Source organism: Leptonotus elevatus, chromosome 6, assembly GCF_054856555.1.
Source record: "Leptonotus elevatus isolate MCC_2025b chromosome 6, RoL_Lele_1.0, whole genome shotgun sequence".
NCBI classification, from domain to species: Eukaryota; Metazoa; Chordata; class Actinopteri; order Syngnathiformes; family Syngnathidae; genus Leptonotus; species Leptonotus elevatus.
Window position 1 is genome coordinate 3,281,107 of NC_141244.1, and position 12,889 is coordinate 3,293,995.

General features: G+C 38.9%; 1 protein-coding gene across 1 annotated transcript; it reads left to right on the forward strand.

Annotated features, from left to right (window-relative positions):
- Window positions 1-1,853: 1,853 nt before the first annotated feature.
- On the forward strand, window positions 1,854-9,321 carry LOC147171807 (kelch-like protein 38). Its single transcript, XM_086078802.1, has 5 exons — window positions 1,854-2,134; window positions 4,872-6,087; window positions 6,160-6,301; window positions 8,079-8,184; window positions 8,504-9,321. The coding sequence occupies exons 1-5, from the start codon at window positions 1,867-1,869 to the stop codon at window positions 8,527-8,529; spliced, it is 1,758 nt and encodes a 585-aa protein (XP_085934928.1). The 5' UTR covers window positions 1,854-1,866; the 3' UTR covers window positions 8,530-9,321.
- The last annotated feature ends 3,568 nt before the right edge of the window (window positions 9,322-12,889 follow it).

Genomic DNA, 12,889 nt, shown 5'->3' on the forward strand with positions numbered 1-12,889 from the left:
CAGTTTGTGTGTGAGGTTTTCAGGTTTGTGTGTACAATTTGAAGGAATGCATTAGTGTTTTGAGAAACGTTTGTTACCAATTGTGAAAATCTGTAACATACTGTATCATGATATGCAGGCTGCTCTGCTAAGGACAAAATATCACTACAAAAAGTCATTGGCTGCCCTTTTCCACCACACATGGCATTGCTATCACCCAATCAGTACGGATATTTCTCACCTCTGCCATCACCTTTTCTCACTTCTGCCCTCAAGGGAGGCGATATAGATCAATCAGATCACACACCACCAGATTCATAGACAATATTTTCTCCCCCCCAAAAGCCATTCACTCCCTAAATCACCAACGACCATAGTCATCTGTTCATTTAATTTTTATTGCACTTGTATACAGCTCTTAGTGAAGCACTTTTAAATATTGATATGATATGGAGTGGAATTTTTATTGCATTGATGTTGTGTGTTTGCTATGGCTGTTGAGGTGTGTTTGCAGTTTTTATGTGGGAGGGACATGTGCACTTTTGTTGTATATTTTATGCAATAACAATATCTATCTATCTATCTATCTATCTATCTATCTATCTATCTATCTATCTATCTATCTATCTATCTATCTATCTATCTATCTATCTATCTATCTATCCATCCATCCATCCATCCATCCATCCATCCAGCCATCCATCCATCCATCCATCCATCCATCCATCCATCTATCTATCTATCTATCTATCTATCTATCTATCTATCTATCTATCTATCTATCTATCTATCTATCTATCTATCTATCTATCTATCTATCTATCTATCCATCCATCCATCCATCCATCCATCCATCCATCTATCTATCTATCTATCTATCTATCTATCTATCTATCTATCTATCTATCTATCTATCTATCTATCTATCTATCTATAGCATTGTTTTTGTTTTAGCTTGTAATTACAATTACACAAAAAAGTGGTGAAAAATCCGAAAAAAAAACAATTATCCACTCTTTTTACACTACAATATTTTGACAAACATGGGCCAGATTGTTTAAAAATGAATATGATTTTTGTTTTTTTAACCCCACACACATAGGTCTATCGTGTATCTTGCCAAAAGAAATTCATTCAACGAATTAAAAGGACAATGGGCAGGGTAATTCGAAGCATTATTACTTGTTTACACTGTTTTAACACTAGATGGTGGTGGTGTCACTCTCGTTGCAGCTTGCCTGTCTCGCGTGACCTCACTATATGCAAACTTGCCTTTAATTTTCAGTTCACCTTGACCAAAATCTCTTTTGATTTGTTTTGTTCGTGTTTCACTTTTGACCACAGTATGACAAAAACAACCACTGATGGGGATGTGGAATTAAAGGGTCAAATTGGGAAATGTGTTGCTTGGCTCAAATAATTATAGACTCCAAGATAATGTGAAATAATTACTGTATTAGCTTTTCTGTTTTGTTAGCCACTAGTTGTGAAAAAGTCCAAGGAAAATACAAAAATAATAACACACTATGTGCTCTGTCTGGAGTGTATGAAGCAAATTACGTATAATGAACATAACAGTTATGAAACTGCAATGTCTACCTCTTGTGTGCAGTTCAATTACAGATGATTATGAATTACTTCTAGGCAACATTAGCAAGTATCTTGCCAATGTAAATCTTTAAAAAGGCCCATGATGACTTATGTGACATCAGTAGGCCTAGTCGGGACCAGGACTGGTTGTTCCATTCCTCTGTGTTTGTTTTTCATCAGCACAAGACATCAACAAAGTCAATGTTATCGATGATTATTGCTACAACTATGTTGTTGAAATCAAACCACACAGTAATGGAGCCTGGTGGATCCTGAGAAAGATCTCCCTCAAGTCACATGCAAGTTAGCTCCGTGTTGCCAACAGGCCCTATATTTAGTGCAGGAATGTACACAGAGGCCTCGTGGAAAGCGATCATAACAACAAGCAGCATGTGGCACGCTCCTACCAAGAGACAGCCCCCTCTGGATTACAGAGTCACACAGCAGAGACACGAGATTAAAGGGGGAGAAAGTACAAGAAAATGTCAAGGCTCACTTTTTCTGCTGAGTGCCTGCTACAAATACATCGAAGGACCCTGCAGTAACCTTATACTGGGGCAAGAAGGTAAGCCTAGTCATTGGATACATCTGAGGCTGCTCTGCAATGGGTTGGGGGGAAAAGATACTTATAGTTTGATCATTACTTAATTTGAATTTTTTTTAAAAAGCACAGTGCTATGGCTTTGCATTTGAAATCCCTATCTGTTCTGTTCAGAGCATGCAATGTTTCTACATGAGCTAGAGCTAATTGCTGATTTTCAGACTAATTGATCAACATGTTTCTTATTCGTAGTTTGTAGTGTTGTAAAATTGTACAGCATCATACATCTCATAGTTTGCATCTCATTTATGAGAGAAATTTAGATAATGACAATAATTATCACAATAGTGAACAAATTCCTCTGGACATCCATCCATCCATTTTACATTGTGACAGTCATGGCCATAAGGTAGAGCGAGTACACCCTGGACAGGTCGCTAGTCAATCGCTGACCCCTAAGCATTACTGACATATTATAAAAGTTGATATTTTTTATACTGTACACCTTTTATATTGTATCTCTGGATCTAAGGCTGTGTAGGTGTACCTAATGTGATGGCCAATGAGAGGTGGGGCCTATATTTCAATGTTGACCCTTATTGAAACATGTTTCAAATATGTTAATAATTAAATTTTTGAATATTGGTTTTCAAAGCTTTTTATGTTTTAATCAATTCAACACTGTTCAACAGTGTGATAGCAAGAAAACAAAATTATAAGGTCAAGTTTAATGTTGTTTTTTCAGATCTTTAAAAAATTAAATACAATTTTAAACGACATTTGGCCTTTCCTTCATATTTACAGTATTGACCTTTTGCACGTGACGTCACCGCCCTCATGGGAACGCCCCCTCTGGGACGCTGGACGGCAAAAGAGCCACTTGCCTGTATTGTAACATTCAATCTCGTACAGCGTGAAGTCCTTTATCTAATCGATTATCATATAAAATGGTCATATCTTGCTGTGTGGTCGGTTGTACAGTAGAAAGACAAAGGAGTAAACCAATTTTTGCTTTTTATTGCATACCTACTAATGAAGACAAAAGACGTCGATTGATAGCAGCAATCAACATAAAGGACTGGCAGCCCACAAAGTTTTCATGGATTTGCAGCGATAATATTTTGCGAGGTTAGTAGATAAATGTTGTAATTAGTAGATAAATGTTCATACATTTTACTAGTAAACGTACACTCTAACAAAGATTGTAACAGAGGTGTCGAATTGCGTGTTTCAAATCACATAAACGAGCCAGATAGTTAGCGTCCACTCCAACTGCACAAACACACAGCTTAGTTTTAAAATGCACCTTCTTCAAAACTGTTAAGTGCATTCGACTGTTTAAAAATGTGGGATTTCGTCTTTGTGTTTGGAGTTTTTCCACTCTAGAGCCGGAATCATATTCATGAAATTACTGCATAGCTTGCCACTACGATAGTCATTTGTTCAATGCTAGTAAACATAGTAACATATCATCATCACAGCGTTTCAATATAGAACGGACTATTTAAAAATAGGGTGCGAGTGTTGGAACGCGGCCAGCAGTGGCCGGAAACGCCGCTGATGTGTAAAACCCGAAAGTCGGAAGTCCGTGGCATCTACCCTATTATGTTATGAAAGCCTCAATTATAAAAATGTTTTAGGTGTCTGGTATCATAACTGCATTTCTGATGTTTCTAACAAACCAATTTGTGTCCAAATGAGTAAAGAATTTGACGAGTTATGATGAATCCATTGGAGCCAAACACAGTTACCTCAATACAAGTGAATGGAAAAAAATCACCTTGGACTTGGTTCAAAATGGCGGCTATGTCTACACGTCTTCAATCAGTCGCAGGGCACATATAGAGACAGACAGCCATTTACTCTCACATTCACAACATCACTGAGTGGGATCTGAACCCACACTGCCTGCACTGATGTCAGGCGAATGGACTTACATATTTACATGACTTTGGTGCATGCACCAGCAGTGACAATTACCGAAATGTGGCTTGGTGTAATTAACTCATTCACTCCCGGGGCTGTTTTACTGGATTTTGATTGATTTTGCAAGGCCCACAGAATATTGTGTTCTATTGCTTTAAAAACATGAAACCTACCATAGGAGAGATTAGAGTCTCTTCTTTCATCAGGAAAAAAAGTTGTTTTTGTTTGTTTGTTTGTTTGTTTGTTTGTTTATTGAACATATAAGCCAGTAACAGAAATACTGAAATAAAAATATAAAGATTTAAAAGAAAAGTTTTTCTGTTTTTTTTTTTTTTTTACATATACGGTCATCATTAAGCACAGCTTACATGTTCAAAAGGGAGTAGGAAGAAGTAAAAATCGATTCCTACCCCCTTACAAGAAAAAAAAAGCATATATGTATTTTCATCTGTTTCCGTTTTGCAGCATTTAGCATTAGAATATAGCTAAGTTTCATCATTATTCACAAATCTGTTGAAAACACTGGGAAAAAAGCTTGTTGCAACATGGCCCTGGCTGATCTCTTATACTCTTCTGCCACATGTTGGCATTTTTTTGTAATAACTACCATTGCTTTAAGCAACCTCCTCAGGTCAGAAACTGCATAATAGCCTTTTGTATGATTTAGCATTAAAAAAACATTTAAAAACGTATAAACACGTTTTTGGGAGTGAAGTATTGAAGTATTAAAACGTGTTTATACGTTTTTGGGGTTTGAATGAGTTAATTCAAGATATAACTTTGGCGTTTTCTCCCTGCCAACTGAGAATTTGCAATGTGTTTCTCCCCAGGATAGAGAGACCAGCAATGGAGATGTTCCACTACAAAGATAAAGAACAGTCATCCAACTTGCTCCTCCAGCTCAATAGCCTCAGACAGGAGAAACTTCTCACAGATGTGTTGCTTTGTTCCGACAACACAGAGATCCCCTGTCACCGCAACGTCCTGGTCTCCAGCAGCCCCTACTTCCGAGCCATGTTCTGTAACAACTTCATGGAGAGGCGGCAGACCAGGATCTACCTGCAAGGCTTAACGTCAGCCATCTTGAACACTATTATTGACTATGTTTACACTGGCCTGGCTCAGATCAGCATGGATAATGTGCTGCCTCTCATGCAGGCCACATCGATGCTGCAGTATGTTCGTCTTTTCGAGGCCTGCTCCAGTTTTCTTCAGGATCAGCTGAGCCCTGACAACTGCTTGAGCATGATAAGGCTCTCAGAGATCATGAACTGCAACACTCTTAGAGAAAAGGCAAATGCTATGGCAATGAAGAGCTTCCACGACGTGTCTCAATCTGAAGATCTGCGTGAACTGTCTTTACCAGAGCTGATGGGCTATCTGGAGGATGATAGTCTTTGTGCAGATGAGGAACAGGTCTTTGAGACGCTTATTGCTTGGATCCAGCATGACTCTTTATCAAGGCGTGGCGCCATAAATGACCTTTTTAAGAAAGTGCGTCTTCGCTACATCCACCCCACCTACCTGTTCCAGTTCATTGCCAGCAACCCTCTGATCCAGTCCTCAACACTCTGCATCGAGTTCATCGAATCAGTGCGACGCCTCATGTTTTCTGTCAGCACCAAATATTTGGGGGACTCAACAGGCGACTTCAAGCCTATGTGGACTGCACCGAGGCGCTGCACCTACCATGACAATCTGGTGGTGGTTGGAGGAAGGAAGAACAATGAGCAAACCTCAAGAGAAGCTTTGGTGTTTGATGAGAAGTGCCAGGAGTGGAAGCGTCTGGCCAAACTTCCTATCAGATTGTACAAAGCCTCCTATGTGGCCCTTCACAGTGTGGTGTATGTTACCGGAGGCCTAAGCACCAACACAAAATACTGCCAAGTCTGCACAACTGTCTACACCCTCTCACTCAAAACTAACGAGTGGCGGGTGGCCCAGCCCATGCTGGAGCCTCGCTTTAGCCACCAGTGTGTCTCTTACCTACACTTTATCTTCGTCATAGGGGGGCTCGGACCCGATAGACGGATTACAGACAGCGTGGAAAGGTAACATGAGACTGGAGAATTTGGAGTTGGAGCAGTAACTTACAGTATCATCACTTTTTACAATGCTCCCAGGTACAACAGCATGTTCAACCAATGGGAGTCTATGGCCGCCATGCCTGTGGCTGTGCTGCATCCTGCCGTGGCCACCACCAACCAGAGGATCTACATGTTTGGAGGGGAAGATGCCATGCAGAACCCCGTCCGACTCACTCAGGTAACATTCACTGCAAGGCAAAAAAAACAAAACGTTTTTTCTTTGCTGAGCATTTTGCTTCATTTGAGGGCAACTTTGACATTTTGAGAAGGTATTTAAAAAAAAAAAGTTTATCCCAGGTACCTGAATGAAGGGCAACAAAAATATAACAATATAACGAACAAACAATAATTTTTTTAATATTTATTTTATTCACATGTGCATTGCAGCAAAGTGTATTTTCTTTTAATCATTTTAGTGAGGCAATTACAAACACAAATGTAAATTTTTGTTCAAACTTAGCATTTTCTCAATTGGTTGCAATGCTAAAATTGAGCAAAGATAAAGTACAATTTTGAATTTAGCGAGTCCAATTCAAAACTAAAGACTGTTTTGTGAATTCAGATAAATTAAATAACCTTACTGATATTATAAGGATTTTATACTATACAGTATTGATATACTTTTATGCTTAGAGGCCACTCCTCCTGGCTGACATACGCCGTAATGGAAGATAATTCATTTCCAGTTTTGGGTCTGTTAAGCATTATTTTGTATAATTTTCTCTCCAGACACTTACAAAATTCCTGCTATTTTGCTGTTTAAAGTTGGATATACTCTGCTTTAACGTGGTTCCAGCCACACTTCTGTGAAAAGAGTACTCATTCACTCCCAGCCATTTTCACTGAAGCAACCTCCTTCGCTCCTGGCTGTTTTACTGGATTTTGACTGATTTTGCAAGGCCCACAGAGTATTGTGTTCTATTGCTATAACAACATGGAACCTACCAAAAGACAGATTAGAGCCTCTATATAATAAAAAAATTATTGTTGTGTCCGTTTCACAACAATTAGCATTAGAATATAGTTTCATCATTATTCACAAACCTATTGAAAACACTGGGAAAAGAGCTTGTTGCAACATGGCCCAGGCTGAGCTCTTATACTCTGCTGCTACCTGCTGACCATTTTTTGTAATAACTACCATTGCTTTAAGCGGCCTCTTCAGGTCAGAAGCTGCATCAAAGCCTTCTGTATGCTCCAGCATAAAAACAACAACAACATGAAAATCGTATAAATATGTTTTTGGGAGTGAAGGACAAATGATTAAAAAAAACATTTATTCGTTTATGGGTTTGAATGAGGTTAGGGTTAGGTGTTAAAAGATCGGTGTCAATCTTAGGTTAGTTTAGAAATTAGCATGACTTCCTGGTTAAAAGTGTATCAATGGAGGTGATGATTACTTACTTAATAGCCAACGCTCATTGCCAACTAGCTGGTGCTGCATAAATAGCACAGAGCTTGCCTTTACGTTACGACTACTCACGTGGACGTGGCGTGAGCAAGTCCAACATTTTCCGACCTTTTCAGTGTGCCAATTATTGGAAAAATTCTCAGTTTTGCTATAAATGTATTTTGATGAGGCTCAAAATTCTAATGAATACAAGCAAACTGATGAGAGAACGAGGAATACCTGGACAAGAAACAGGTGGCAGAGGAAGCTGATTGGTTGATATAAAGGAAAGGTTGACAAGAACAGGTGGAAACAAAAAACTCTAATGAATGAGACAGGACACAAACCACAAAAAGCAAGACATAACATGAAACAAAACAAAATGCAATCAAAACAAAAGTCCAAATACACATCATGGCAGTGTTTTTGGAATGTGGGAGGAAGTAAAAAACCCACACAAGCACAGGCAGGGAGAACATTCCAAGTCTCAAGAAGCAATAGTTGTTTATTGTTTGGGTTTTGATTCATTTAGTCGATTTCCTTTCATCCACTTCCACCTCTGCAGGTGTATCATATCGCCAGGAACATGTGGTGCAAGATGGAGAACAGAACAGTGAAGAATGTATCCGCTCCTGCTGTTGTGATGGATGAAAAAATCTACATTATTGGAGGTACTGGCCCAGAATAGAATAAATTAGGAAAGAAATGTACAGTGCAACACAAAAGTCTTATGAGTTGTTGCTTTAGCAATGCTATGATGATATCCATACACCCCAGTTTGTTTATTAGAATGACTAGAATTTTGTTTATTACAATACTGCGTCATTACTTGTTAAGATTTATATTTATTCATAATTTTGTTTGAAAGCATAGATGTCCAAGCTGCTTTCATGAAATGAAGAATGCAAAGGAGTGTCTCGTTATTTTTGATCTGGTTGTCCAATTTGTTGATGCCACCCCAGTCTCACATTAATATCTTGCCCGTCGCAGGATACACCAGGAGGATGATCGCATAGGCCAACCGCTTCCTAAATTGTGCCAACTTGAAAGAGAGGAGGATGCATCATTCAGCTACAGTGCTCAATAACAAACTGTATATCACCGGCGGACGCTACATTAACAGCCACGATGTTATTGAAGACTCGGACAACTTTGAGTGCTACGACCCAAAAACAGATGCTTGGACAACAAAAGGGAGTCTGCCGTGTAAACTCTTTGACCATGGCTCTCTTACGCTGACGTGTGTTTCACAGACATGGACAAATTCAAAGCTGAGAGAGTAATTTCATATTGATAAAAGTTGTCTACATGCAGAAATAACTGACTGATTTATAAAATTATATGAATTGTGTTTTGGAGCAGGTCCCCTTTTGGGTTATTTGCTCATAGCTGCAACACTGAAAATATATATTACGTGTGTAAGTAAAACGCAGTCTACCTTGACTTTTGAGTGAGCCAATTTAAAGAACTATAATGCCCTCACACGCACACACACACACACGCACACACACACACACACACACAAAACAAGAAGACTCACAAGATGCTGTCAGAAACCAACTCATGCTCAGATGCATCATGCAGATGAGAGTGTAACCTGCACCAGCTGCTGGCATCCATCACTCCTCGCTCTTAAAAAGCACACATCAAATGCACTAATATTATAGTTATTACACTTTATAAAGCCGTATTGTTTTTATTGTATTCTTTTTTATTATATGTTCTTGTGTTTTTATAAAGTACAGGGCTATTTTTGTTTATTAAAACATGAAACAAAAAAGCTTTTTTGGGTGTGGGGCATGTAATGGGTTAATGCATCTCATTTCATTTCTATGGAGGGGCATTTATTTGATTTACATAATTGCTTTTCCTCATACTTTTTTGTTTTGTGAACATTTTGCCATTTCCTGTTTGGGCTTTATATTGATTCTCTGTATAAAGTTTTATTTGTTCTTAATTTTTACCTTTTCTAAAGGCTGTGGTGTTTGTTTTAACCTCATTTCAATAACAAATGGCTTGCTAGGAAGTCTTTTCTGTGAGTGAAAATGACTTCCTGTGCCAAAATTCCTTTTGTTCAAATGTCAGTGTTTCCTGTGACAACTGAGTAAAAGGAAAATGGCTCCAACTCGTCTCTAAAACTGGAGAAGGTGGAGCTCATTTACATCTCTAATCTATAAATGTGTAAAATAACACCTACTTAGGACACAATTTAACTCTGAGAATATTAAAATTATACTTCAGGAGTTAAAATCTGCTCCCAAAAAATTCAAAATGAAATTTAATTTTTTTTAAACCATTTTTGATGTGCGGATGGGCTCAAGGTGAGCCTCATATGGTCCAAATGGGCCCCAGCTAATACCCATATGGGCATTGGATGGGCTGTTGAATGGGACCCAGTTGGCAGCCCAGATGGGTTGATTTTGTAAGGAGTTTCCATGGTGGTCCCATGTGGGTAAGCCATCACAGTAAATTTTGTAGAGTGAATTTTACTCTGAAAAAGACTATATTCGGCCCCGGTCTAAACAGAGTAAACTTTATGCTTGGAAGAGAGTAAAATATTCAATGAAAAAAAAAATCTCAACAGTTTTTAGTATTTTACTCTCTTCCAAGTGTAAAAGTTTACTCTGTTTAGAGTGGGACCAAATATATTTTTTTGAGTAAAATGTACTCTATTGGGCTCAAGGTGGGCCTTATATGGGCTGCAACTAAAACCCACATGAGCAACCCAGCTTTCTTACATCTGGTGCCCACTCTCGCTGGGCTGATTATGTTATTCCTGATTGTACCCGTAAGGGCTCCTTTCACACTCACACCACATAGTTATTTTGTTACAAGCTTTAATAACAATGAGACCAGTAATGTAATCAATTACCTTTTTATTATTATTGATGCTAAAAAACAACCAAGGGTCAGTGTTCCCTCACTGTCAAACTGAATTATTCATTTTCTTCCTCAAATGAGCCTGGAGTCTGAAGTCCTTGTTGAGGTGGCAAAATGTTGCTAGGCTGCAGACTTCCTTTAATTGGCTTGAAGGGGGAGGGGTTTTCCCATATCTTTTCGGAATGCTGTACACAGCGCTTTCTTCTAGGTTTGATTAATCTTGCGCTATCTAACTTGAAATGGCCAATTAATAGTCCAAATAATACATATTAATTTGAAATATATATATAAAAAAAAATTCTGCATTTTTTATCAAAAATTAAATCTTATTTAATTGTAAAGATATATAAGCTCCACCACCCATGCTGTTATTGTGCAAAATATCAATTTTGAAGATTCAAAATATAAGAGCCACTTATTGCCAGTTCTTAGTTTAGCCCATTTACTGTCCAAGTGGGGCCCAACAACAAAGCATACCCTAAGCCCATGCCCAGCCAAAGCCCAACTAGCCCAAGTGGAGTACATAAGGGCCCCAACTGTACGTGTTTGCTAGGTAGTGACTGGCTTTCTTCCAGTAAATGCAACGTGAGTTCCACGAGCCCCACATGTCTCAACATGTCTGATGTTGCTCATGCAGACCAGACTTTTATTTGGACTAGACAGGTTCTTGGGATTGACAGGAGAGAAAAAACAGAAGCGTATCTAGAGAAAAAAAAACTCAACAAAACTGTCATTTTATAATGACTAGCACTAAATCACTTTCAGCACTAAAATCCACATGAAACTAAAGCTTGGGTTTGACTGAGATGCCAAATGACAGTATTTTTTTATTTCACAGCACATGGAAAATAGAAAACAGATAAAGTTACAGAGCCCAAGTCTGATTTACACAACTATGAATGCAATATAATCAAATTTTCTGATTAGAGGCCCACTGTTTGTTTTAAATTTCATGAGAATTTAATTAAATATTAAACAGCTATAATTTAAAAACCTATGAATACACGAGCATTTTGAGTTATTTTGCACAGTCAGTATCAGTTATTCAGATGACATTTATAGAAAGTCATGTCAGCTGTTAAGTGAATGCAATGTGACCAGCAGGTATTACATTGGCGTGTATTTTATTGAAGGTCATTGGGGCAGATGGTGCCGTTGAAGGCTGCCAGCAAATGAAGTTCAGGGGACAGTGGGTGGAGAGAGTGTGTGGGTCCGTCATGGGGCTGTTGGAAAACTATAGGTGAGCCGATGTTATTTTGAGGCACAAATAAGAGGGCAACTGCGACACCACGTGAGTCATGTGGGCTGGCAGATCTGAGAAGGGGGAAAATCGGCATTCAAGGTTTCACAAGAGAGAATGTGAGCAAATGATGAAACCCATCCGGGAGCAGAAGCAACAGGTGTTGTGCATGAAAAGGGGCGGTCACGATGGAGCAGCTGTCTCATCTGCTCACAACATCACAACAAAAACAGAGATGATGGACTGAGTAGAGGGAGGAGAGATCCACTATTGAGGTTTCCAAACAGCTAGGGACATTCAAAGACCTCCACCAACATGGCATAGTTGCAAGGTCTGGTCGATGGTTGCAGTGGTGTAACCTGGCTTGTTTACAATTTACAATTTATATTACATACCCAGACACATTTTTGAGATGTCTTGAGACGTCTTCTTAAGTCAAGACATGTCTATAAGATGTGTCTATAGGTATGTATTGAGATGTCTTGATAAGTGAAGACATCTATAAGACGTGTCTATAGACTTGAGTCTTTTGATGCCTTTATATGTCTTGAGATGTCTTAAGATGTCTTGAGATGTTTTGGAAATATGAAGATATCTTAAGATGTCTGAATATGTCTGAATATGTCTGAATATGTCTGAATATGTCTGAATATGTCTGAATATGTCTAAAGATGTCTTCATATATACAGTAGAATAAAATAGAATGCCAGTGGTGGGTGGTTGAATCCAAATACCAATAATATCGATAACAAGTCAGCATCAACAAGAGATGGTGTGTCCCAACTACAGGGGATCACACCCCTCATCCTCTTTAATAAAGTCTATTCAGGTGTGCTGGAGAAGAGTTTCCGTTGGGGGGTTGAATCACAGATTCAAGAGGAGCAGTGGGGGTTTTGACCTGGCCGTGGAACAGTGGACCAGCTCCAGACTCTTGGCAGGGTTCCTGAGCGTGCGTGGAGTTTGCCCAACCAGTCTACATGTGTTTGACACCGCGGTGTCAGAGTTTGGTTCACATTGCCTGCAGTAAATCTGAATCCTTTCCAGTGAGGGTTTGACTCCATCAAGGCTTCCGTTTGTCACAGATTCTATTATAACCTTTATGGACAGAATTTCTTGGTGCGACCGAGGAGTTGAGTGGCTGCGGTTTATTACAGTATTACGTCTCTGGTCTTTGCAAATTATGCAGTTATATTGGCTTCATCAAGCTACGATCTTCAATCAGTATCTCCGTATCTGTGGCCATGATACTCAGCCGC